This window comes from Somniosus microcephalus, chromosome 11 (assembly GCF_052327205.1).
Source record: "Somniosus microcephalus isolate GS21.2 chromosome 11, FLI_Smic_1.0, whole genome shotgun sequence".
Classification (NCBI taxonomy): Eukaryota; Metazoa; Chordata; class Chondrichthyes; order Squaliformes; family Somniosidae; genus Somniosus; species Somniosus microcephalus.
In genome coordinates this window covers 193,353,994-193,381,380 of record NC_140997.1, presented here as the reverse complement: position 1 = coordinate 193,381,380, position 27,387 = coordinate 193,353,994, and the positions used below count along the sequence as shown (strand labels likewise).

Genomic DNA, 27,387 nt, shown 5'->3' with positions numbered 1-27,387 from the left:
CATTTTTCTAACTTATCACCTCACACACTGATTCTGAAACAAATCCTACTGTTACAGCAATACTACTCATATGTTCAAGAGTAGCTTTAACACTATATTAGCCCAATATACTTAAAAACTTGACTTCTGCTCTGCTTACCTTAATTTCCCCCATTCTCTTTTGCTTCTCCACTAGCTATTTAATATGAAATTATTTATTAAAACTATTCCAGCTTTTAATAATACTTCTTACTCCTCCTCCCCAGGCTTACTGGTCCTCGCCTGATGGGGCTGACTCACTAGTTCCCCTAAACCAAGGTGAAATAGAAGCTTAAGTTAGCACAAGTACCCAACTGCAACTTCAGCAGTGACACTGGCAGCCAAATGCCAATGAAATGAGTTGTCTTGTCTCTGGTACTTGAGGAGTGAGACTATTGTTGTTGCTTTCACTTTTATGCAATAAGATAATCCATCATTTTATCAACTAACTTGTAGAATATATAGAGATATTTTTACCAGGTTTGGAGTCCAATGTCTTCAGATTTTTCAATTTCTTCACCTTGACCTGCTTTGGAATATCACCTACAACAGAATGATATAGTCAGTTCTGTTGTATAAAAGTTACAATAACATGCTGACTAGACTCAAATTTCCCAGACTATTCAACTACTTTCAATGAAATAAGAATAGCCAATTATTTCTTCAGTAAGAAATGACAAAACTGAACGTTTCCAATTTATATCCAACCTATGCATTTCCCTCAATAAGAGGGAAGGGAAGGGCGAGAGCGAGGGGGGGGGGAGAAGAGAGGCGGGGGGGGGAGAGAAGAGAGGCGGGGGGGGAGAAGAGAGGCGGGGGGGGAGAAGAGAGGCGGGGGGGGAGAAGAGAGGCGGGGGGGGAGAAGAGAGGCGGGGGGGGAGAAGAGAGGCGGGGGGGGAGAAGAGAGGCGGGGGGGGAGAAGAGAGGCGGGGGGGAGAAGAGAGGCGGGGGGGAGAAGAGAGGCGGGGGGGAGAAGAGAGGCGGGGGGGAGAAGAGAGGCGGGGGGGAGAAGAGAGGCGGGGGGGGGAGAAGAGAGGCGGGGGGAAGAGAGGCGGGGGGGGAGAAGAGAGGCGGGGGGGGAGAAGAGAGGCGGGGGGGGAGAAGAGAGGCGGGGGGGGAGAAGAGAGGCGGGGGGGGAGAAGAGAGGCGGGGGGGGAGAAGAGAGGCGGGGGGGGAGAAGAGAGGCGGGGGGGGAGAAGAGAGGCGGGGGGGGAGAAGAGAGGCGGGGGGGGAGAAGAGAGGCGGGGGGGGAGAAGAGAGGCGGGGGGGGAGAAGAGAGGCGGGGGGGGAGAAGAGAGGCGGGGGGGGAGAAGAGAGGCGGGGGGGGAGAAGAGAGGCGGGGGGGGAGAAGAGAGGCGGGGGGGGAGAAGAGAGGCGGGGGGGGAGAAGAGAGGCGGGGGGGGAGAAGAGAGGCGGGGGGGGAGAAGAGAGGCGGGGGGGGAGAAGAGAGGCGGGGGGGGAGAAGAGAGGCGGGGGGGGAGAAGAGAGGCGGGGGGGGAGAAGAGAGGCGGGGGGGGAGAAGAGAGGCGGGGGGGGAGAAGAGAGGCGGGGGGGGAGAAGAGAGGCGGGGGGGGAGAAGAGAGGCGGGGGGGGAGAAGAGAGGCGGGGGGGGAGAAGAGAGGCGGGGGGGGAGAAGAGAGGCGGGGGGGGAGAAGAGAGGCGGGGGGGGAGAAGAGAGGCGGGGGGGGAGAAGAGAGGCGGGGGGGGAGAAGAGAGGCGGGGGGGGAGAAGAGAGGCGGGGGGGGAGAAGAGAGGCGGGGGGGGAGAAGAGAGGCGGGGGGGGAGAAGAGAGGCGGGGGGGGAGAAGAGAGGCGGGGGGGGAGAAGAGAGGCGGGGGGGGAGAAGAGAGGCGGGGGGGGAGAAGAGAGGCGGGGGGGGAGAAGAGAGGCGGGGGGGGAGAAGAGAGGCGGGGGGGGAGAAGAGAGGCGGGGGGGGAGAAGAGAGGCGGGGGGGGAGAAGAGAGGCGGGGGGGGAGAAGAGAGGCGGGGGGGGAGAAGAGAGGCGGGGGGGGAGAAGAGAGGCGGGGGGGGAGAAGAGAGGCGGGGGGGGAGAAGAGAGGCGGGGGGGGAGAAGAGAGGCGGGGGGGGAGAAGAGAGGCGGGGGGGGAGAAGAGAGGCGGGGGGGGAGAAGAGAGGCGGGGGGGGAGAAGAGAGGCGGGGGGGGAGAAGAGAGGCGGGGGGGGAGAAGAGAGGCGGGGGGGGAGAAGAGAGGCGGGGGGGGAGAAGAGAGGCGGGGGGGGAGAAGAGAGGCGGGGGGGGAGAAGAGAGGCGGGGGGGGAGAAGAGAGGCGGGGGGGGAGAAGAGAGGCGGGGGGGGAGAAGAGAGGCGGGGGGGGAGAAGAGAGGCGGGGGGGGAGAAGAGAGGCGGGGGGGGAGAAGAGAGGCGGGGGGGGAGAAGAGAGGCGGGGGGGGAGAAGAGAGGCGGGGGGGGAGAAGAGAGGCGGGGGGGGAGAAGAGAGGCGGGGGGGGAGAAGAGAGGCGGGGGGGGAGAAGAGAGGCGGGGGGGGAGAAGAGAGGCGGGGGGGGAGAAGAGAGGCGGGGGGGGAGAAGAGAGGCGGGGGGGGAGAAGAGAGGCGGGGGGGAGAAGAGAGGCGGGGGGGGAGAAGAGAGGCGGGGGGGGAGAAGAGAGGCGGGGGGGGAGAAGAGAGGCGGGGGGGGAGAAGAGAGGCGGGGGGGGAGAAGAGAGGCGGGGGGGGAGAAGAGAGGCGGGGGGGGAGAAGAGAGGCGGGGGGGGAGAAGAGAGGCGGGGGGGGAGAAGAGAGGCGGGGGGGGAGAAGAGAGGCGGGGGGGGAGAAGAGAGGCGGGGGGGGAGAAGAGAGGCGGGGGGGGAGAAGAGAGGCGGGGGGGGAGAAGAGAGGCGGGGGGGGAGAAGAGAGGCGGGGGGGGAGAAGAGAGGCGGGGGGGGAGAAGAGAGGCGGGGGGGGAGAAGAGAGGCGGGGGGGGAGAAGAGAGGCGGGGGGGGAGAAGAGAGGCGGGGGGGGAGAAGAGAGGCGGGGGGGGAGAAGAGAGGCGGGGGGGGAGAAGAGAGGCGGGGGGGGAGAAGAGAGGCGGGGGGGGAGAAGAGAGGCGGGGGGGGAGAAGAGAGGCGGGGGGGGAGAAGAGAGGCGGGGGGGGAGAAGAGAGGCGGGGGGGGGAGAAGAGAGGCGGGGGGGGAGAAGAGAGGCGGGGGGGGAGAAGAGAGGCGGGGGGGGAGAAGAGAGGCGGGGGGGGAGAAGAGAGGCGGGGGGGGAGAAGAGAGGCGGGGGGGGAGAAGAGAGGCGGGGGGGGAGAAGAGAGGCGGGGGGGGAGAAGAGAGGCGGGGGGGGAGAAGAGAGGCGGGGGGGGAGAAGAGAGGCGGGGGGGGAGAAGAGAGGCGGGGGGGGAGAAGAGAGGCGGGGGGGGAGAAGAGAGGCGGGGGGGGAGAAGAGAGGCGGGGGGGGAGAAGAGAGGCGGGGGGGGAGAAGAGAGGCGGGGGGGGAGAAGAGAGGCGGGGGGGGAGAAGAGAGGCGGGGGGGGAGAAGAGAGGCGGGGGGGGAGAAGAGAGGCGGGGGGGGAGAAGAGAGGCGGGGGGGGAGAAGAGAGGCGGGGGGGGAGAAGAGAGGCGGGGGGGGAGAAGAGAGGCGGGGGGGGAGAAGAGAGGCGGGGGGGGAGAAGAGAGGCGGGGGGGGAGAAGAGAGGCGGGGGGGGAGAAGAGAGGCGGGGGGGGAGAAGAGAGGCGGGGGGGGAGAAGAGAGGCGGGGGGGGAGAAGAGAGGCGGGGGGGGAGAAGAGAGGCGGGGGGGGAGAAGAGAGGCGGGGGGGGAGAAGAGAGGCGGGGGGGGAGAAGAGAGGCGGGGGGGGAGAAGAGAGGCGGGGGGGGAGAAGAGAGGCGGGGGGGGAGAAGAGAGGCGGGGGGGGAGAAGAGAGGCGGGGGGGGGAGAAGAGAGGCGGGGGGGGAGAAGAGAGGCGGGGGGGGAGAAGAGAGGCGGGGGGGGAGAAGAGAGGCGGGGGGGGAGAAGAGAGGCGGGGGGGGAGAAGAGAGGCGGGGGGGGAGAAGAGAGGCGGGGGGGGAGAAGAGAGGCGGGGGGGGAGAAGAGAGGCGGGGGGGGAGAAGAGAGGCGGGGGGGGAGAAGAGAGGCGGGGGGGGGAGAAGAGAGGCGGGGGGGGAGAAGAGAGGCGGGGGGGGAGAAGAGAGGCGGGGGGGGAGAAGAGAGGCGGGGGGGGAGAAGAGAGGCGGGGGGGGAGAAGAGAGGCGGGGGGGGAGAAGAGAGGCGGGGGGGGAGAAGAGAGGCGGGGGGGGAGAAGAGAGGCGGGGGGGGAGAAGAGAGGCGGGGGGGGAGAAGAGAGGCGGGGGGGGAGAAGAGAGGCGGGGGGGGAGAAGAGAGGCGGGGGGGGAGAAGAGAGGCGGGGGGGGAGAAGAGAGGCGGGGGGGGAGAAGAGAGGCGGGGGGGGAGAAGAGAGGCGGGGGTGGGTGGAGAAGAGAGGGCAGAAAGAAAGAAACATACAATGATACACTTTGCACAGACTTTGAATGGAGTCTGCTTCCAAATTATCGGACACCCCTCTAGTAATTTGTCCGAAGTGACTATTCTTCACACGCGACTAATCCAGCCAGTTGGATCTGGCAATCTTTTCAACCATGCAGGGTATAAAAGCCGACCCCAATGTTGTTTTCACCCAACATCCACATGCAGGCCGGCAGATTGGGAACGCAAATTTTATGCTCCTTGGACTTGTGCTCCAGAACTAGCCGTGCCTCTAGCCAAGCTGTTCCAGTACAGCTGCAACACTGGCATCTATCTGACAATGTGGAAAACTGCCCAGGTATGTCCTGTCCACAAAAAGCAGCACTAATCCAATACGGCCAATTGCCGCCCCATCAGTTTACTCTCAATCATCAGCAAAGTGATAGAAGATGTCGTCTACAGTGCTATCAAGCGGCACTTACTCACCAATAACCTGCTCACTGATGCCCAGTTTGGGTTCTGCCAAGACCACTCTGCTCCCAACCTCATTACAGCCTTGGTCCAAACATAGACAAAGGAGCTAAATTCCAGAGATGAGGCGAGAGTGACTGCCCTTGACATCAAGGCAGCATTTGACCGAGTGTGGCATCAAGGAGCCCTCGTAAAAGTGAAGTCAATGGGAATCGGGGAAAACTCTCCCCTGGCTGAAGTCATACCTAGCACAAAGGAAGATGGTTGTGGTGGGTGGAGGTCAATCATCACAGCCCCAGGACATCGCTGCAGGAGTTCCTCAGGGCAGTGACCTAGGCCCAACCATCTTCAGCTGCTTCATCAATGACCTTCCCTCCATCATAAAGTCAGAAATGGGGATGTTCGCTGATGACTGCAGTGTTCAGTGCCATTTGCAACGCCTCAGATAATGAAGCAGTCCATGCCCGCATGCAACAAGACCTGGATGACATTCAGGCTTGGGCTGATAAGTGGCAGGTAACATTCGTGCCACACAAGTGCCGGGCAATGACTATCTCCAACAAGCGAGTGTCTAACCACCACCCCTTGACATTCAACGGCATTACCATCGCTGAATCCCCCACCATCAACATCCTGGGGGTCACCATTGACCAGAAACTTAACTGGACCAGCCACATAAATACTGTGGCAATAAGTGCAGGTCAGAGGCCGGGTATTCTGCAGCAAGTGTCTCACCTCCTGACTCCCCAAAGCCTTTCCACCATCTACAAGGCACAAGTAAGGAGCGTGATGAAATACACTCAACTTGCCTGGATGAGTGCAGCTCCAACAACACTCAAAGCTCGACATCATCCAGGACAAAGCAGCCTGCTTGATTGGCCCCCATCCACCACCTTAAACATTCACTCCCTCCACCACCAGCGTACCGTGGCTGCAGCGTGTACCATCTACAAGATGCACTGCAGTAACTCGCCAAGGCTTCTTCGGCAGTGCTTCCCAAACCCACGACCTCGACCACCGAAAAGGACAAGGGCAGTAGGCACATGGGAACACCACCACCTCCAAGTCACACACCATCCTGACTTAGACGTATATCGCCATTCCTTCATCGTCACTGGGTTAAAATCCTGGAACTCCCTCCCTAACAGCACTGTGGGAGTACCCTCACTACACGGACTGCAGCGGTTCAAGGCGGCATCTCACCACCACCTTCTCAAAGGCAATTAGGAATGGGCAATAAAAATGCTGCCCTCGTCAGCGACGCCCACATCCCATGAACGAATTTTAAAAAAGCCCAGGGTGCAGATTCTAGCCCAATTGTAACAATCCAACTGCTTCCTTGACTAAAAGCAGTTAACTGCACTGACCAGAAAGTGAACCTGAGAATATCTGATCTGTATGGTTTAGTGCTACATCAGGTGGTGCCTATTTCTCACAAGGCAACTGGGGGGATCAATTACATGCACAACAGAACAGGCCTTCAGTGACATAATGGGTTTTAATTATGTTGCCAGAGTTTATTTTTTTTATGTATTCATATCCCTGTAGCGCTGGATTCAGAAGTTTTACTCAACATGAGCCAGAAGCTCGAAAGCTCATTTACATCTCTCCCCATCTCTTCAACCTCCTCCAGCCCTACAACCCTCCGAGATCTCCGAGCTCCTTGTGCATCCCCAATTTTGATTGCTCTATCATTGGCTGCCGTGCCTTCAGCTGCTGAGGCCATAAACTCTGGAATTCCCTTCCTAAACCTCTCCACCGCTCTATCTTGCTCTCCTCCTTTAAAACCTACCTCTTTGACCAAGCTTTTGAATACCTGTCTGAATATCTTTTGAGGTGGCGTGGTGTCAAATTTTGTTTGATAATGCTCCTGTAAAGTGCCTTAGGATGTTTCACTATGATAAAGGTGCTATATAAATGCAAGTTGTTGCTGTTTAGGCTCACAATGTTGATTTGAAGTGTTAACGAGCTATTCAGAAGGAGAATCATTATGTACAATCTCAAATATTTCATGGTGTTGTGAGAAGATGGTTTCTTGTGACACCCAAGGGCCCAGGTGTCATTCCATTCCATTCACACAATGGGTGCTTCACAAGTTTTCTATTCCCACATTGAAGGGGTAGTCTCACCTCAGTGCAGTAATGTTTGATGGACAGTTCCGTGGGCCAAGCTTCACCTCTGGGACTTCGAGACAGCTAGTTCAGAGAGAACTCTGTCTGTCTCTCACATGCACAGAGTGGTCTGTGTTTTTGCAGCAGCAGCAAGAAACAGTCTGTGTTTTAAAATGCTGAACTAGCTTAGCTTTGAATGCTTAAGCTACAGTCCCAGGGTTGTAATCCCCATGTACAGTCCCAGGGTTGGAATCCCCATGTACAGTCCCAGGGTTGGAATCCCCATGTACAGTCCCAGGGTTGGAATCCCCATGTACAGTCCCAGGGTTGGAATCCCCATGTACAGTCCCAGGGTTGGAATCCCCATGTACAGTCCCAGGGTTGGAATCCCCATGTACAGTCCCAGGGTTGGAATCCCCATGTACAGTCCCAGGGTTGGAATCCCCATGTACAGTCCCAGGGCTGGAATCCCCATGTACAGTCCCAGGGCTGGAATCCCCATGTACAGTCCCAGGGTTGGAATCCCCATGTACAGTCTCAGGGTTGGAATCCCCATGTACAGTCTCAGGGTTGGAATCCCCATGTACAGTCTCAGGGTTGGAATCCCCATGTACAGTCCCAGGGTTGGAATCCCCATGTACAGTCCCAGGGTTAGAATCCCCATGTACAGTCCCAGGGTTAGAATCCTCATGTACAGTCCCAAGGTTGGAATCCCCATGTACAGTCCCAGGGTTGGAATCCCCATGTACAGTCCCAGGGTTGGAATTCCCATGTACAGTCCCAGGGGTAGAATCCCCATGTACAGTCCCAGGGTTGGAATCCCCATGTACAGTCCCAGGGTTGGAATCCCCATGTACAGTCCCAGGGTTGGAATCCCCATGTACAGTCCCAGGGTTGGAATCCCCATGTACAGTCCCAGGGTTGGAATCCCTATGTACAGTCCCAGGGTTGGAATCCCCATGTACAGTCCCAGGGTGCGAAGCCCCATGTACAGTCCCAGGGCTGGAATCCCCATGTACAGTCCCAGGGTGCAAATCCCCATGTACAGTCCCAGGGTTGGAATCCCCATGTACAGTCCCAGGGTTGGAATCCCCATGTACAGTCCCAGGGTTGGAATCCCCATGTACAGTCCCAGGGTTGGAATCCCCATGTACAGTCCCAGGGCTGGAATCCCCATGTACAGTCCCAGGGTGCAAATCCCCATGTACAGTCCCAGGGTTGGAATCCCCATGTACAGTCCCAGGGTTGGAATCCCCATGTACAGTCCCAGGGTTGGAATCCCTATGTACAGTCCCAGGGTTGGAATCCCCATGTACAGTCCCAGGGTGCGAAGCCCCATGTACAGTCCCAGGGCTGGAATCCCCATGTACAGTCCCAGGGTGCAAATCCCCATGTACAGTCCCAGGGTTGGAATCCCCATGTACAGTCCCAGGGTTGGAATCCCCATGTACAGTCCCAGGGTTGGAATCCCCATGTACAGTCCCAGGGTTGGAATCCCCATGTACAGTCCCAGGGTTGGAATCCCCATATACAGTCCCAGGGCTGGAATCCCCATGTACAGTCCCAGGGCTGGAATCCCCATGTACAGTCCCAGGGCTGGAATCCCCATGTACAGTCCCAGGGCTGGATTCCCCATGTACAGTCCCAGGGTTGGAATCCCCATGTACAGTCCCAGGGCTGGAATCCCCATGTACAGTCCCAGGGCTGGAATCCCCATGTACAGTCCCAGGGTTGGAATCCCCATGTACAGTCCCAGGGTTGGAATCCCCATGTACAGTCCCAGGGTTGGAATCCCCATGTACAGTCCCAGGGTTGGAATCCCCATGTACAGTCCCAGGGCTAAAGTGTTGGTGCAGGAGGGAGAGCTTTAGTTTCCTGGATCACTGGGTCTGCTTCTGGGGAAGGTGGGACTTGTGCAAGTCGGATGGGTTGCACCTGAACCAGAACGGGACAAATATCCTTGCGGGGAGGTTTGCTAGCACTGTTGTGGGGGGGGGGGGCGGGGGGCGTTTACACTAACTTGGCAGGGGGATGGGATACAGAGTGGAGCTATAATAGGGGGTGATGTACAGCCAAATATAGAGGAAAAACCAAGTCAGCTTGGAAGGCAGAGCAAATATCTAACGGCACAAGGGAGTAGGGCAAGGCTGGAGGGCATTTATTTTAATGCAAGGAGTCTTGCGAATAAGGTGGATGAACTGAAGGTGTTGATGAACACATGGGAGTATGATATTGTTGCTATCACGGAGACATGGTTGAGGGAGGGGCAAGACTGGCAGCTCAATATTCCGGGGTATAGAATCTTCAGGCGAGACAGAGCGGGGTGGGTAAAAGAGGAGGGGGTGTTGCAATATTAATTAAAGGAGTCAATCACTGCTGTAAGGAGGGATGATATATTAACAGGTTCCTCTAATGAGGCCATATGGGTAGATCTTAAAAACAAACAGGGGGCAAACACTTTGCTGGGAGTGTACTATAGGCCCCCAAACAGTCAGGGGGAGATAGAGGAACAGATATGTAGGCAAATCTCAGAGAAGTGTGCAATAGGGTAATAATAGTGGGGGATTTCAACTTCCCCAATATTAACTGGGATAGTCAGAGTGTGAAAGGCTTAGAGGGTGCAGAATTCTTAAAGTGCATCCAGGAGAGCTTTTTGAGCCAGCATGTAGAAAGTCCTACAAGAGAGGGGGCGGTACTGGACCTAATACTAGGGAATGTGGCCAGGCAAGTGGTAGAAGTGTTAGTAGGTGAGCACTTTGGTGACAGTGACCATAATTCGGTGAGATTTAAGGTAGTCATGGAAAAGGACAGAGATGGACCGGAAATAAAGATTCTAAATTGGGGGAAGGCCGATTTTAATATAAGGCAGGATCTGGCCACAGTGGACTGGGATCAGCTACTTGTAGGAAAATCCACATCGGAGCAATGGGAGTCTTTCAGAAAGGAAATTGAGAGAGTACAATGGCAACATGTTCCCGTAAAGGTCAAGGGTGGGACCAACAAGCTCAGGGAACCTTGGATGTCAAGGGATATAAGAGAATGTATTAGGAAAAAAAGGGGGGCTTTTGGCAGATACAAAGGACTAAAGACAGAGGAAGCCCTAGAGGAGTATAAAAAGTGCAGGGGGATACTTAAAAAAGAAATTAGGAGAGCGAGGAGGGGCCATGAAATAACACTGGCGAGCAAAATAAAGGAAAATCCTAAGGTGTTTTATAAGTATATTAAGGGCAAGAGGATAACTAGGGAAAGAGTAGGGCCCATTAGGGACCAAAGTGGCAATCTGTGTGTGGAGCCAGAAGATGTAGGTGGGGTTTTAAATGAATTTTTTGCATCTGTGTTCACTATGGAGAAGGACGATGTAGACATAGAAATCGGGCAGGGGGACTGTGATATACTTGAACATATTAGCATCGAGAGGGAGGAGGTACTTGTGGTTTTAGCAGGCTTAAAAGTGGATAAATCCCCAGGCCCGGACGAGATGTATCCCAGGCTGCTGTGCGAGGCAAAGGAGGAGATTGCAGGGGCTCTGACACAAATTTTCAGAACCTCTCTGGCCACAGGGGATGTGCCAGAGGACTGGAGGACAGCTAACGTAGTACCATTATTCAAGAAGGGTAGTAGGGATAAACCAGGGAATTACAGGCTAGTGAGCCTAACATCAGTGGTAGGGAAATTATTGGAAAAAATTCTGAGGGACAGAATTAGTCTCCACTTGGAGAGGCAAGGATTAATCAGGGATAGTCAGCATGGCTTTGTCAAGGGAAGATCATGTCTGACTAATTTGATTGAATTTTGAGGGGGTGACTAGGTGTGTGGATGAGGGTAGTGCAGTGGATGTGGTATACGCGGATTTCAGTAAGGCTTTCGATAAAGTCCCGCATAGGAGACTGGTCAAGAAGGTAACAGCCCATGGGATCCAGGGTGACTTGGCACATTGGATCCAAAACTGGCTTAGTGGCAGAAGGCAGAGGGTGATGGTTGAAGGTTATTTGTGTGACTGGAAGCCTGTGTCCAGTGGGGTACCGCAGGGATCGGTGCTGGGTCCCTCGCTGTTTGTGGTCTACATTAATGATTTGGATGTGAATGTAAAAGGTATGATCAGTAAGTTCGCAGAGGACACGAAAATTGGTGGGGTGGTAAATAGCGAGGAGGGTAGCCTCAGTCTGCAGGACGATATAGATGGGTTGGTCAGATGGGCGGAACAGTGGCAAATGGAATGTAACCCTGAAAAGTGTGAGGTGATGCATTTTGGAGGGACTAACAAGGGAAGGGAATATACAATGAATGGCAAGACCCTAGGAAAGACAGAGGATCAGAGGGACCTTGGTGTGCATGTACATAGATCCCTGAAGGCAGCAGAACAGGTGGATAAGGTGGTTAAAAAGGCATATGGGATACTTATATTCTATGCCTCGGCTAATGAAGGCAAGAGCAGGGAGGTTATGATGGAGCTGTACAAAACGCTGGTTAGACCACAGCTGGAATACTGTGTGCAGTTCTGGTCGCCACACTATAGGAAGGATGTGATTGCTTTGGAGAGGGTGCAGAGGAGATTCACCAGGATGTTACCTGGGCTGGAGCGCTTCAGCTATGAAGAAAGACTGGACAGGCTGGGGTTGTTTTCCTTGGAGCACAGAAGGCCGAGGGGGGACCTGATTGAGGTGTACAAAATTATGAGGGGCATAGATAGGGTAGATAGAAAGGAACTTTTTCCCTTAGTAGAGGGGTCAATAACAAGGGGGCATAGATTCAAGGTAAGGGGCAGGAGATTTAGAGGGGATTTGAGGAAGAACTTTTTCACCTAGAGGGTGGTTGGAATCTGGAACTCACTGCCTGAAAGGGTGGTAGAGGCAGGAGCCCTCACAACATTCAAGAAGCATTTGGATGAGCACTTGAAATGCCATAGCATACAAGGCTACGGACCAAATGCTGGAAAATGGGATTAGATTAGACAGGGCCTGATGGCCGGCGCGGACGCGATGGGCCAAAGGGCCTCTTTCTGTGCTGTATAACTCTATGGCTCTATGACTCTAAAAGGGGAGCCCATATTTAGAGAGATGGTAAGTAGCATCTTCATTGTTTTCCATAACTGAGGAGTGTGTGGTAATTGATTTTCTCACTGTGAAACCTGTATACAATTCATTCATGTATCTTATTTATATAAATAAACCCATTGTTGTTCTGAAGCTGTGCCTCATCTCTACAGAGTGCTTTTCAGTGCATCTTCGTTAAGAGGAGAATTCACGTGGTGGTATGTGTAACATTACAGAGCGAGAGCTCTCAGTTATCAACTCTGGGTAGATAATGGGCAGAAATAGGTGGAGTCCAGATTGTAGGTCCACAAAGGAATGACTGGTTTCACCTGAAAGTTGTGACATCAGCACCGACCAGAAAACCTGGGAACTGCTGATCTGTATGGCTTAGCACACCAGGTGGTACCTTTACACACAAGGCAATTGGAACAATATCATACTTAACCTAACATGCTTCCATAAAAATAGATTAAAATGGGAAAAAGTGAGTGATTTTTTTTTTACAAAGCAAATATGAGTATGCGCTACCTTCTCTACTGATCAGTACACCAATTACAGCAGTATAAAACAGAACTATATTAAATATTTTCATTATCATTTAGTTCAAAGTACTGTACAATATATTAATAGTATAGTTATAATTAATGCATGGTGCCCAAATAGCATCAGAGTACCAATGAGGCCAGGGTGGGGGGTGGTTAGGATGCACATCTCAGCTACGTCACTGTAGGGAAGCATCAAACGTCGGTCAGCTGGTTCTCCACTGGGTGGTGGGAGAAGGCAGGAAGAGGGAAGAAGAAACACGTTTTCTAAAAACTTGTACTATGTAGTGGTGAAATGTAAGTCTATGCCTGGGAATCTCCCACACTTCTAAGATACCAGACACAGCTCGCAATCTTCCCGTGGCCAATTTTAGAGTGACAAAATGAGAAACAAATTAGCTGACCACCCACCATCTCTGCTGTGTATGATATGTTGCATGGGAGACCCAATTGTGGAAACAGGAGGAAAATTATGAGAAGTGTTATCCTCACCAAAAGCAAGAGTGAATGATATGGAGAATATAAAAATCAGAGTGAAAATATAAACCGTTTTAAACTGAAATTCAGTCAATATTGATGAGATTATTTCTGAAAAGTGAACTCAAAATGGAGATGGTCAAAATAAAAATATCCTATCAAACTTACCTGCTGGCTTCATGTCTCCTATTCGGATAATGTGGGGCCAGTGTTGTAATGTTTTGGCAAAGAAAGGATTGGTCACTCCAAGAATGACAGATGGTCTACGTAGCAGGAAGGAGCAAAAAACAAAACAGCATGCTTTTATTATATTAAAACAAAAGTTATGCAAGTTGACAGCATTAAACATTTATGCACTCATATGTGAAAAACATGTTGAAATTTACAGGAAATTGCACTCACGGGGCCTGCGTTCGGGTGGTATACTCTTTGAATTCGCTGTCATGGATAGTAAAGTATGGCCTGAAATCACTGCAGTATTTCAACGGAGAAACACAGCTGTGGATATAAGAGAGACCACCAAGTGAGCTACTTAGAAGCACATTTGCACCAGATCATTCTGCATGAAACTTTTTTTCCCCCACTGTAACATCAGTGTACATAACTGCAGGGATGTAAACAAAAGAACTGCTTCTGTTACTGAAATTTCAACAAATTGTTGATCATTACTGGACAGCAGTTCAGTAACTTCAAAGTAACTTATGGCAGGTCAGAATTAAACATTTCTGCAGTACTTTAAATAGATTCTCAAAAACTATGTTACAGTATTAACTAAATTGAAACCAAAAGTAATTTTCTTTTATAAGCATTAAAAAAAATGAAGTTCATCTGAGGAGAATGCAAACATCATTTTATGAAAAAATTTAAATTTTCTAGTGTGTGCGCTACTATTGTACACTAGTATTAAAGTTTTAAATTGTCCTTCCCTCTATCCTGAACATAACTGGTGAATGATTCCTTGGATGAGCAGGTCCGAACCAGTGCAGAAGCCCCGAATTGTAATTTAGTGTGAAATTTGTAATCAGTTTCTTTAGGATTGTTGGGAGGTGTAATATGCATTCTGCGACTCTTTAATGCAAGAACCTTTGGTAATTTTTCCTATTTTTATATGTATAAGAAAAATCTACTTAAATATGTTCTTCAATTAAGCTCAGTTCCAGAAGCATAAAATTGTGCATTATTCCATTCAGCACCAACACCTCTGCAATTGCATTCATGCAGTATCTAAAATCATATGGCATAATTAATAGAAATTACTATAATTTACAGATCTAAATAAAATGGTACACTTTGCACGTTTAAACCCCCCCCCACCCCCACCCATGCATACACGGATACAGCAGAAGAGTCTTACTGAACTGAGCAGACTTACTTACAGTATGATTTGCCATAGTTGTTTGGAATAGGGCTTGGAAAGTTTAAACTTTCCTAATTGCGTCACAAATTCTGTATGATGAGATTTAAGCTTTGATTTAAATTTAAATTTTATGTAATGCAGCCTTCTACATCAATGCATGTAATTAACATTTACTGTGCCTTCATAACACACTGTATACATGTAACCAATGCTAGGAATTTTTTTATTCTTAATGTGATACAGTTTAACATATTTGATTGAAGGCTTTTTAAAAAAATGGTTAAAGTGGTTTAGTCAAAATAGAATAAAGTGCAATTACTTTGAGTGCAATTACTTTGAGTGCATGGATACACTATATTGCCTCCTCTCTATCAGGAGCAAACGAAATTTGCATTATAACGAGAGCAATAGATTATCTGTTAAGTGTATTGAAAAGACACAACAGTACATTATAGTGAAGGGCTGATATATTATCTGTAAGGTTTTATTTACAAAATTACTCCTTTACCAAACCAAGGCCAGAACAGTTTCGGATGACTCAGCAGGTGATGGTGCCATAACAACAAGAGGTTCCCCTAGTAACACAAGCTCCCACAGCATCTGAATATGGAAGAAGATTGGACAAAAACATCTGAAAATGAAAGTTAAAAACCATTACGACAGTGTGTGATGCCATCCTTGTCATAATACTTAGAGCTTGATCCAGAGACAATCTGGTACTGCAGTGAAAAAGACTTGCATTTATATAGCGCCTTTCACGACCTCAGGACGTCTCAAAGCGCTTTATAGCCAACTGTTTTAATGTAGGAAACGCGGCAGCCAATTTTGCACACAGCAAGCTCCCACAAAACAGCAATGTGATACTGACCAGATAATTATTTTTTGTGATGTTGATTGAGGGATAAATATTGGCCAGGACACCGGGGATATCTCCCCTGCACGTCTTCGAAATAGGATCTTTTACGTCAACCTGAGAAAGCAGACAGGGCATCAGTTTAACGTCTCATCTGAAAGACGGCACCTCCGACAGTGCAGCATTCCTTCAATACTGCACTGGAGTGAGTGTCAGCCTAGATTTTTATGCTCAAGTCTCTGGAGTGGTACTTGAACCACAACCTTCTAACTCAGTGGGTTGTATACTAAGCAAGAGATCTGAGCCAGACTTCAGAGAAGCATTGAGTTGTAGCAAGATGTTTCTGTTGAGTGAGAAAAGTGAAACTGGAGGGAAAGTTTCTCCAGGCCACTGACATGCACCTTCATGTGGGTATAGCAAGAGAATAACTAGCAAACACAAGAAAAACAGAATAAAAAGTAAAAAAAAACAATTTTTGGTGGCACAGGGGGGAAAAAAGAGTGGAAGAGAAAGAGAGGAAGGAACAGTGACCGATTTTTGCCTTTCCCAGTTCAGAGAGACTAACTATTTGTGCCAATACCATCACAATCCTGACTGAAATCAGTTAACTCAAAACAGCCCAGGGATCAAACCCTCCCTCGTTCATATGGCTCAAAACTATACCACAAGATGTATTTACTCACTGTGCCATCAGGGAGTCAGTAGTGATTTTTAAAAACAGCTACTTTCCTTATTCTTCAGTCTATGTTCACCTACCAGGTACACTGTCGGACTATTTTCTGGCTATGGGATATTGGTGTATCGGACTTGGTAAAATCTTAAGTGTTATGCATTATTTCCTACATTACAATAGTGACTGCACTTCATAAAGTACTTCATTGGCTGTAAAACGCTGCGAGGTGATCTGAGGTCATGAAAGGCGCTATATAAATGCAAGTCTGTCTTTCTTGAAATTATTTCATGGCTGTATGGACCTCGTAAAAAAGTTAACTCTTCATACTCAGTGAAGCTTACAGAACAAAAATAACCTTTTTCCTTCCCCTAGCATCAGAAGACACTTGCTTACAACACTTGTCCTGCTTTTGACATACAACACAAAAGAAGACTTGTCCATAAATTCTGATATAACCTTTTTTTCCCCCCCATTAAGCAGACTCTACAACCCCATGTGCTATTCTGAAGTGGGACCACTTCCATTTTTAAAAAGATACAAGACCATATAGGAAGTGGGAATAGAAATTGATAATTATTCAACAATAATCTTTTGAAAAGATTTGTAGTATCCATAATGTCACAGTTCTGTCATCCACCTTTAAGGGAATGTGGAAAGCAAAAATGACAAAAATCAGCAGATCAGTCTGCAGCCATCGTAAAACAGATTGGTATAAGCCGGAGCTATCAAGACCTTGACTCCCCCGATGGGAGATGGAGAATGTAAAGGATCTGGAAATAATACAGAAAAAAACAAAAAAAGAAAACTATGCGCACGATGAAAATGCAAGGATTCATAGCCTTTTATATGATCAATGTGCGACATTAAAATTGCCAAGATAGCAGTACTAAGATATATACACACACACACAAATTTAAAATGGAGTTTGGTTACAATCACAGTTACATGACAAAAGATTTTCCACAGTTGGATTTGAGAGTACTGCAAAGAGGCTTCAAGGGGATATAGACAAGCTAAGGTGAGTGGGCAAGAACATGGCAAATGGAATATAATGTGGAGAAATGTGAAGTTATCCACTTTGGTAGGAAAAATAGAAAAGCAGAGTATTTTTAAACGGTGAGAGATTGGGAAATGTTGCTTTTCAGAGGGACCTGGGTGTCCTTGTACACAAATCACTGAAAGTTAACATGCAGGTACAGCAAGCAATTAGGAAAGCAAATGGTATGTTGGCCTTTATTACAAGAGGATTTGAGTACAAGAGTAAAGATGTCTTACTGCAATTATATAGGGCCCTGGTGAGACCATACCTGGAGTATTGTGTACAGTTGTGGTCTCCTTACCAAAGGAAGGATATACTTGCCATAGAGGGAGTGCAACGAAGGTTCACCAGACTGATTCCTGGGATCGGGGGATTGTCCTATGAGGAGAGATTGAGGAGACTAGGCCTATAGTGGTGGCGTAGTGGTTAGCACTGTTGCCTCACAGCGCCAGCGACCCGGGTTCGAATCTGGCCTCGGGTGACTGTCTGTGTGGAGTTTGCACATTCTCCCAGTGTTTGCGTGGGTTTCCTCCGGGTGCTCCGGTTTCCTCCCACAGTCCAAAAATGTGCAGGTTAGGTTGATTGGCTATGATAAATTGACCCTTAGTGTTAGGGGGATTAAATACGTGGGGTTACGGGGATAGAGTGGGATATGTGTCGGTGCAGGCTCGATGGGCCAAAATGGCCTCTATCTGCACTGTGGGGTTTCTGTGATTATATTCTCTAGAGTTTAGAAGAATGAGAGGTGATCTCAATGAAACATACAAAATTCTTACAGGGCTTATGCAGAGAGGAAGTTTCCTCTACCTGGTCAGTCTAGAGCCAGAGGTCAGCCATTTAGGACTGCGATGAGGAGAAATTTCTTCACTCAGAGGGTGGTGAATGTTTGGAATTCTCTACCCCAGAGGGCTGTGGAGGCTGTGTCGTTGAGTATATTCAAGACAGAGATCGATAGATTTTTGGATGTTAAGGGAATCAAGGGATAGTGCAGGAAAGTGGAGTTGAGGTAGAAGATCAGCCATGATCTTACTGAATGGCAGAGCAAACTTGAGGGGCCGAATGGCCTACTCCTGCTCCTATTTCTTATGTACTTCAACTTTGCCATGATTTAATCACAGCATGTATCCAAATTCAAGCCCCAAACTAAACTCTTCTGTGGTTTAACAACTGTTAGTTAGTTGAGGATTGAAACATTCTTTAAATCTACGAAGTTCTCAATTAACAAGTGTAAAAATAAAGATAGTTGACTAAAACTCTGGCAATTTAGCTGTTGTAATTAAAAAAGGTGGCTGTAGAACAATTAATAGCTGCTATTTGATTTATAAAGGACATTTAAAAGTGTCCTAGATGCTATGCTGTAGGCTCCAATTTATTTTGTATCATAATGAAGATGTGCAAATTTACTACCGTGGGACAAAATTTTGGCTAAAAAATAACTTTCTTTGGGACTGGAAAACTGCTTATTTCAATCAAGTATTTATAATACAAAGACTTTATTTTGTTGTTATGGATGATGCTCCTTTTCAGGGTTTTCCCCCCCTCCTGATCCCTTACTGGTCTTCCTGTAAATGTACCATTTGTGGCTAAGAGAGAGGATAGGTAGGTAATCTACTCTCATGCTTCTACCAATGTTATCTGAAATTTGCTTTAAGGAGGTAAGCGAGTTCAATTAGTGGATAATTCTTTATCTCTTATCCTCATGCCCTACAAATAACACATTGCAACGTTTCCTGTCAAAAAGCCAAGATTGGGAACTTAACAGGTGTAAATGTGAGTGAAACCCATACCCAAACCCACTTTCCTAAAGAATTCACTAGTTTTCATGTTAAAACTGGTTCCTAGTCTCTCCCAGTGTGTCTCACCTATCTGACTAGTTTTAGAAAAAAAATGGACAGTGTTATACAGATACGCAAGTGTGTATACACACACGCAAACACACAAGCAGAACAGCCTATATTCTAATTGATCTGCTATTTATTTCTCATTCACTCACACTCTATCCTTTTCATGTCAACTGTCTCACACATTTCTGTACCTCTTGGCTTGCTCATCTGATTCTCTTCCTCTTTAAATGTATCTCCAGTTCACCTAAACATTTTACAATAAACACCAGCAGGAAAATTGAGCCCTGGAATTCAACATAATGCTTTAATCTCACCTCCTCTAACATCAGACATTACCTACATCATAGTTCCATCCTTAGTATCCCCTATTAATCACATTATGTGACATTTAAATGAATACTTAATTGGACTATTTATTTACTTACTGCAATTCAAGACACTCAGGAAAATCTATGGGTACATGAAAAATTTGCATTCCACTGAATTGTCTTGTTTTTGCTCCAGTTTAGGTATTGTGTCTAGCTGTATAGGTGACAATTATCTTCTTAAGTACAGTTAGAAGCACTTCAAAATATTAATTTCTTAGAAAGTGCCATCACCCTTGTGCTCACTGACCTGCAGTGGTTCCTGGTCCGGCAACGCCTTGACCTTCCATGGCCTCGCCTCTCCCTATCTCTGTAACCTCAAGCCCTACAAGACTTCTGTGCTCCTCCAATTCTGGCCTCTTACGCATCCCCGATTTTCATCGCTCCACCATTGGTGGCTGTGCCTTCAGCTGCCTGGGCCCCAAGCTCTGGAGTTCCCTCCCTAAACCTCTCCACTTCTCTCTCCTCCTTTAAGGCGCTCCTTAAAACGTACGGCATTGACTAAGCTTTTGGTCACTTGTCCTAATATCTCCTTATGTGGCTCGGTGTCAAATTTTGTTTGATTAACGCACCTGTGAAGCGCCTTAGGACATTTTACTACGTTAAAGACTCTACATAAATTCAAGTTGTTGTTGTACACCTTCTGCAACGCTTAGTTAATCGATTTATATTCTAGCCCTTGCTTACCAAAACAAAGGATTTCCACTTTCGTTATAGATTGGCTTTTTCTGTACATCAAATGTGCATTACCCTCCTTGCTCTCTCACACACACACAGAAAAAGAAATGAAGAATTTCTGCATAACATTGCAACAAGATGCCATGAAAGGCAGTTCTGCAGCCTGGAGTCGTTTTTGGGGTTGGATAGGGAAAGCAGCTTTCAAGGGATGGGTACATAATGTCAAAGGCAGACATGCAAGGAGTCATTGCTCAGTTTGGAATGTTAAAGAGGCAACATGTTCTAGGTTTCCACTGGATGTGAATTCCCTAATTTTCAAAGAGATTCTGCTCTCAGTGCATTTAGCCCTATCCATGGCATGATTTCACAAAGTGTTTGCCTTCTGCTTATTTACATCTCAGTCATTTCAAGATACTGAACTCAATAAGTGACTGACAGGTGCAAAATCAGATACATGGCAACCCCTCATACTCAAAGTACAGTATTATGCTGTTGTGTATAATTCATTTGATGTTTTTGATCATAAAGTAGATATAAAGGGGCCTTTACTTCTTTATAGAATTTGGGTTGTTCCACCCATCATTTATCAAATACGGTGGTGCTTACCTGAACAAATCTACTTCGTGGATTGTGGGAAGCACAAAAGAGACTTGTGGGTCAGTCTAAAAGAAACAAAAATAATTAAAATGACCATGAGTATAATTCAACACAGACTCTGAATCCATGCTGCAAGAGTAAGCGGAACAGCCCGCTGGCATGTGAGCTGTCCAGCATTAAATTTGCTGCCCTCAACAATTTGCTAAAATCATGGATTTCAAAAAAACTCACTGCAGTCTTGGTGAAATGCACAATTTCTCAAAAGAAATAATTAATTAATTTAATCATTTGGAATGTTTTTGAACAAAATATTTATTTCACATCACAGTAACTCTAAGACAGTAAACTTCTAAATGTGTGAGATAGGCTTACAGTATTTTTGAGAGAGACATTACAAAATTAGAATTCCATTCTTCATCACATGGGTACAGTCTAGTGGAACACATTATGGCAGACATTTATGTCACAGTGATGCCACTAGGGTTAGCCCTTGGCAGTGGAGGAGGACACAACTTCCATATACCATCATAAAAAGCGATTTAATGCCATTTAGGATATGGCTTTACTTTATTCTGAACTTACTAATGGTAGATCTTCTGTTAATATAAACACAAACTATACATGAATGAACAGCTATAAATGAACACTGTTGACACTCGTCCTGCAGTCTTGATCTTAAAACAATTTCAGTGGGATCGACATTATATTTGGCTTACATAAGTAACAAAATGAAACAATCCCCTGATGGTTCAGCCAGTTTAGCCAATGATCAGTTAAGCCAAACAGACTAGGACAGTCTCAAGTTTGATTCCTGGTCTATGCCCAGTTTGATTATCTGAACTGGGACAGCGGTTAGAATGCAACAACTGGTCTCAGTGTTCTGGGTTAAGGAGGGAAAAACAAACTGACCAGGGTTCCCACTCCTAAATGCTGTCCAATGGCCCCTGCTTGAAATCTGCTGATGCAGATATCAGGGCAATAATGGGATTAAGCTTGGTTGTGATACCCCTCCCAGTTGAATAACCTGATTAACATCCACCATCAAGGCTCACAATTGGGCAAAATACTAGAGTGCAACAGGCACTCGTGGACCTATACCTCACCAAAGAGTCAATAGGGTTCAAATGTGTAAGCATTGTGCCCAACTGCTAAATTCGTGGGCCCTTTTTGAAGTGTCCCGGGCCTAAATTAGAGGCTTAATGCCTGTTAGAAGGACACCTTGGTGAAATTAGTCACCGATGAGCAGGGCAGACTTCAGGATTCTTCATGGTCCTTGTGGCCATCAACTCCAGGAAATGAGAATTGGTGCCAAAAACAATTAACAAACATGCAGCATACATGTTTTTTTTGTAAATATGGCAGGAGAAATGGCATATGAAACTGCTTCAAATGCCACCCTCCTACCTCCTGGTAACAAGAATTGGCCAAATTTTTCCACCTTCTAAAGTCAAATCCCATCACATTATAAATGGGTTGGTTTCACCAACAAGTGTGACAAACTCGGAATGTAACTATAAGTAAGGCATCAGATAAGCTGTCTATCCCTACAAAAGTGCCACATCGCTGACCACAAGGCTTCCAAGTAGCATAATTAGTGTGCCTTCTGCAGAAATCAGAACTAACCTCTGGTATAATGATGAACTACACTAATATCTTACAGTACCATGTTCTCCAAATGCTCCTTACCTCATCTCCAGATTGTATTATCTGTGTCGCACCAGGTTTGTCTTGCCCAGTAGGAATCCTAACCTGTTATTCATTAGAAGAAAACAGACACAAATTTTTGATGAATGGATTATAAACTCAAGCAACACAATTTCTTTTACACTGAATGAAAGACTATTCCACCGTAAAAAAAAAATTAGAATCTGTACTTATTTGACACATAAATTTACAAAATTGAGACACAAGTGGAAAAAAAAGCTGGGCCATCAAGCCTGTCTCATACAGTCATGGTATAACTAAGCATCATGACTCTCAATGTTCTCCACCCACCATCAACCATGTAATCTCCTGGAAGAGGCAAGAACAAAGATTAAATAAAAAGCCTAAGCCAATTCGGGGGGGGGGGGGGGGGGGGGGAAAGAGGAGAATTCTGGGAAATTCCTCTCTGCCCACCCCCTCCGAAGGCGATCAAAACGAATTCCAGGAGACCACAGTGATCGCGAGTCACACCACCCAACATCCCCCCCTACCTTTAGTAAGCAGTGATATCAGCCTCAGCCAGGAACTCGGCCAGCTCCCTTTTGAACAACTGCAGTAAATTTGCACTCACTGCATGAGCTGACAACTAGTTCCAAAGACCCTCTGAGAAAAACAAATCTTAACATCTAACCTAGTTTAATGCTTATGTAATTTACACAAATGTCCCATTATTCTACCTAATTCAAATAGTCTATCTACATGGACACAGTTTAGTCCCTTCATTATTTTAAATACCTCAATCAAATCTCCCCAAACTCCATGCTTTTGCAGAGTAAAAAGACCCAGCTCTCCAAGCGTAACATGATAACCAAGGTCTTTTAAACCAGTTATCAATCTAGTGGCTCTGCTCTGAACCTTTTCCAGTGTATCTATATTACCCACCATGTGAGGTCATGAGAACTGGACACAATATTCTAAAATGAGGTCTAACCAAGGTCTTGTACAAGGACACTATAGTGCTTTTTGTTTTATATTGGATTATCTAAGGAATAACTAATACTCTATTTGCTTTTGTATAGCCTTGTGACACTTGTTGTGAAACTTTAGAGACTCAAACACTATAACACCTAGGTCTCAATCCTGCTCAATAAACTTCAGTGGAGTCCTGTTTGGTATACACATACTTGGCATTAGCCTTACCCATGTGCATAACACATTTATTTATATTAAATGACATCTGCCAGACGTGGGCCCATACCCCCATCGCATCTAGATCAGATTATAGTTTTTATTTCTCATCCAAGCTTCTATCATCAGCATAAATCTTTGTGTCACCCACAAACTTAGAGGCAGTTCCCTCTACACCATCATCCAGATCCTTAATAAAATTGTGAAGAGCAATGACCCTAACACTGATCCCTGTAGGACTCCACTAGTAACCTGCCCCTACACAGAACCGTTACCATCTGCTTACAATACAAGCAATTCTTGATCCAACCCACAATCTGCCCCCCAATCCCACATAGCACCTATCAGAAACTTATTTTGTGGCACCTTCCCAAAATCTTGTTGAAAATCTAAGTATACTATCTCAACCAGGCGACCTTCACTCACCAGCCCAGTAGCCTTCTCAGAAAAACTCAAACCAGGTTGGTGAGACATGACCTTTGTTTCCAGGAGCATTGTTGAGAGTCTCTAATGGCCCCCTTCTCTGATTAATATCGTGAACGATCCCTTCAAGCAACTTGCCTATAACCAAAGTCAAGCTCATGAACCTATAATTTCCCGGTTCTGACTTGGTACCTTTTTTGAATATTGTTACAACATTAGCCTCCCTCCAGTCCCCGAGAACAATCTCTGACTGTAGTGAGATGTTCAATATATAAGCATGGGGCTCACTGAGCACATCTCATTAAGAAAAGTCAATCATTTCAAACAAATTAGATCAACTTTGATGACCCTTTTCTTTTTCTTCTCCTATTTTTGTCTGAATACTGAGTGCTGATGACATAATGGGATGGAATGATCAGGAGAAATTACTGAACCAAATGATATAAAGAAAGTAAATTACAGTATAATATGCACAGTTGAAGTGTTAATTACAGTAGTAATCTATTGACATTAATTCAGCTCTCGTACACTATCAAAGTCAGTAAATTTTCCAGATGAGATCATAAGAACTTTAGTTTAAATACTCAAAAGAAACAAAAAAATGTAATTGCACTTGGGTTTGATGTTTAAAATGGGATCCCGATGGTAAGGCATTCACTTTGTGAAACTATATTTAATATCTGTGCAACTGATTGGAGGTTAAAACTAAAAATGATACCTTTATAACGACCCCCATCGTGGGAAGACTTAGTGTTCTTCCTGGGATTGGTGCAGGCCAACGATCTAGATCATTACAAGCTGGAAAAAAGAAGGAAAATAGAGAGTTATTGGTTGATAATTTCAACAAAAATTATATTCATGCTATAATTAAATCTGAACATGAATAGTGCAAAGCAAATTAATATACTTCTGCATTAGCAGAACAGATTATGATTTGCTTTCCTTTATGGTTAATTACTAATTGTAAAAATAGAATGTTCTAGCCAAACTAGCTGTCAAATACAGGACCGCAATTGCAATTAGCAAGTGCGACTAAATTGGGAAACCTTATGGCAGTCTAGAGGCCTGGGATTTGGATGCATCAGCACAGCATGCAGCAGGATGAAAGCATACAATGAAAGTTCCTGATCTTAGGTGGGTGTTCAAGAGAAGCGATTACTAGAGGTTAAGTGCTTTCTTACAGGGTTGAAGGAAAGTTACCATTCTTCTGCATCTCAGAGGCTGTTTACAGAGGAGAATTGACTGAGCTTTGGAAATGGTTAGTGTAGAACGTGAGAGAAGAGAACTTTACAAGCTGCTTTCAGATTGCTCTTTGGTCATTGGCTCTCATCACAGCACAAGATTCCTGTGGCCAGCAGTGTAAACCTGACCAACTTTCTTTTAGAAAAAGAAAATACTGCAGATGCTGGAAATCTGAAATAAAAACAGAAAATGCTGGAGATACTCAGCAGGTCAGGCAGCATCTGTGAAGAGAGAAACAGCGTTAACGTTTCAGGTCGATGACCTTTCGTCAGAACTGGAAAAAAGCAGGAAATGGAACAGATTTTTAAGCAAGTGCAGGGGCAGGGAAAGGGGGGAGGGGATGAAAGAACAAAAGGGAAGGTCTGTGATAGGATAGAAGGCAGGAGAGGTTGAGAGACATTAAGGTACTCAAGGCAAAAGGAGATGGTAATGGGACAGGTTAAGAAACAAAGGATGGCTCTAGATGAAGTGTGAACTGCGCTGGCAGAATGAAAGACAACTGCCATGCGAGAGAAGAAAAAAAGTCACAGACAAAAAGTGTGGATGAAAAATGTATGATAGGGGCCGAGGCTATGATCTGAAATTGTTGAACTCTATGTTGAGTCCAGAAGGCTGTAACGTGCCTAATCGAAAGATGAGGTGCTGTTCCTCGAACTTTCTTTTAGGCCAGCAGCAAGGAACACCTATGTATCCAGTGGGTGTTTCTGGCTGCCACTGGGCCTGGTAACACACTGCTACCACCACAGTAACTAATTTTGGTGATTGACGGCCGTGCCTTCAGCTGCCTAGGTCCGAAGTTCTTGAATTCCCTCCGTAAACCTCTCAGCCACTCTAGCTCTCTCTCCTCCTTTAAGACGTTACTTATACCTACCTCTTCGACCAAGCTTTTGGTCACCTGCCACAATATCAGCTTATGTGACTCGGTGTCAAATTTTATTTGATATTGCTCCAGTGATGCGCCTTGCAATGTTTTACTACGTTAAAGGCACTATATAAATGCAAGTTGTTGTTGAGGTCATAGTCATCACAAGAAACTTTTCCATCATCTTTGTTGCAACATTCTTGCTCCACACTGACCAAAATATCACATTCAGCTCTGCTCATGTGCAAAATGTTGGGTTCCCACAATGCAGCTAGTTTACAAGAAGTCAGCTGCACACAATAAAACTAAATGTGGGAGAGCGGCTCAGCGAACTCGCTCTCCCAAAACCCACGCTGCAGTGTAAAAACAGCTCAAGATACTCACCGGCTTCTAGACAAGGCTCGTTTTTGTCAAAATATTCTGGTGCAATCAACTTCAGCAGGAAATGGAAAAAGTTAACATATGGAAGTTTACTGATCAGCACCAGGGACTGCAAGAGAAAAATCCACTGTTACTGGAAATAAGTGATTGCATTTCATTTAAACTGAAGATGAAAATCAATTTTCACCAAACCTCATTTTCAGGTATTACCCAAGTTTGAAATATAGATAAAAATGCATCAGTGCCCAAAGTAAGGTTCCCTAAATAGATCCCCAAAGCAATCCCATCTGCACAAATTTCTTGCAAGTTAACTATTTTTCATTTTACTGGAAAAATTTTAAGTGGACAATGAGAAAAATAGAGAGACCTATCTTGTCATCTATCACGGTAATATTTGGTGACATTTGTCTCGACTTTGGTCATCATTCCATGCAATACAATAGCCTTTATTTTAACACAGCAAAAGATAGGTTTATTGAAGGGGTTAGAAAGCTGCTTTTAGAATTGGGGTTGTTTAGATCAGATTCTGGAGACTGTATCCATGACCTTGGCCCCGACATATACACCATCAAATCCACTACCTTTGGTCGGATAGCAGAACTGTAAATCCACAAAAAAACTGTTGGGGGGGGGGGGGCGGGGAAATTCAGTTGTTTGCTCCTCCCGTTAGTGCCTTAAGAGGGCGCTAATGGGGTGCAAAGCAACTAGCGCCCGGGCGCGGCAATGTTTGCGCCACTCGCGAAATTAACTAGACATTTTGCAGCGGCGCTAAACACTACCGCCACGATCTCCTGCGCCGGCAGATCATGACGTCAGTCAAGTGTGCAACGCCTGGTAGCGTCCCGGACCGGATATTCAGTGGCGCCCCCTGCCTTGCCGCCTGCCGCTAGCAACGACAGGTTGAGTGGAGCGTTTTTAAGTCAGGAAGGGACTGGGGGAGCGCTATTTAAAGGCAACAGCTTCCTGCCTTTTTTTGTTGATGACATTTTTGCACCACGCATTGAGAGAGAGAGAGAGAGACTTCTGAAGAGATTCAACGCTGTGTGAAGGAGTTTTGGGTACAGAGCAGCACTTTGCAGGTTCATTTTGATTTGCCCTTCCTTGTATCAATTTAGAAGGCTGTGGGGGCTGCACTCTGAGCTCTTTCCCTGGGCCTCTCCATTGTTCT

General features: G+C 47.0%; 1 protein-coding gene across 2 annotated transcripts in view; it reads right to left on the bottom strand.

The window, feature by feature from the left end:
- The window catches only part of dennd6a (DENN/MADD domain containing 6A), a 99,546-nt gene that overhangs the window by 19,887 nt on the left and 52,272 nt on the right, over positions 1-27,387 (bottom strand). The window contains exons 6-13 of one of the 2 annotated variants that reach the window (XM_086001592.1): positions 26,223-26,328; positions 24,453-24,532; positions 22,166-22,228; positions 20,489-20,544; positions 14,939-15,061; positions 13,476-13,571; positions 13,242-13,336; positions 496-561 (exon numbers count right to left, since the gene is read on the bottom strand). In XM_086001592.1, the coding sequence (XP_085857718.1) occupies positions 496-561; positions 13,242-13,336; positions 13,476-13,571; positions 14,939-15,061; positions 20,489-20,544; positions 22,166-22,228; positions 24,453-24,532; positions 26,223-26,328 (685 nt within the window). The remainder of the gene's footprint in view (positions 1-495; positions 562-13,241; positions 13,337-13,475; positions 13,572-14,938; positions 15,062-20,488; positions 20,545-22,165; positions 22,229-24,452; positions 24,533-26,222; positions 26,329-27,387) is intronic. The other variant, XM_086001593.1, reaches the window with a different exon arrangement.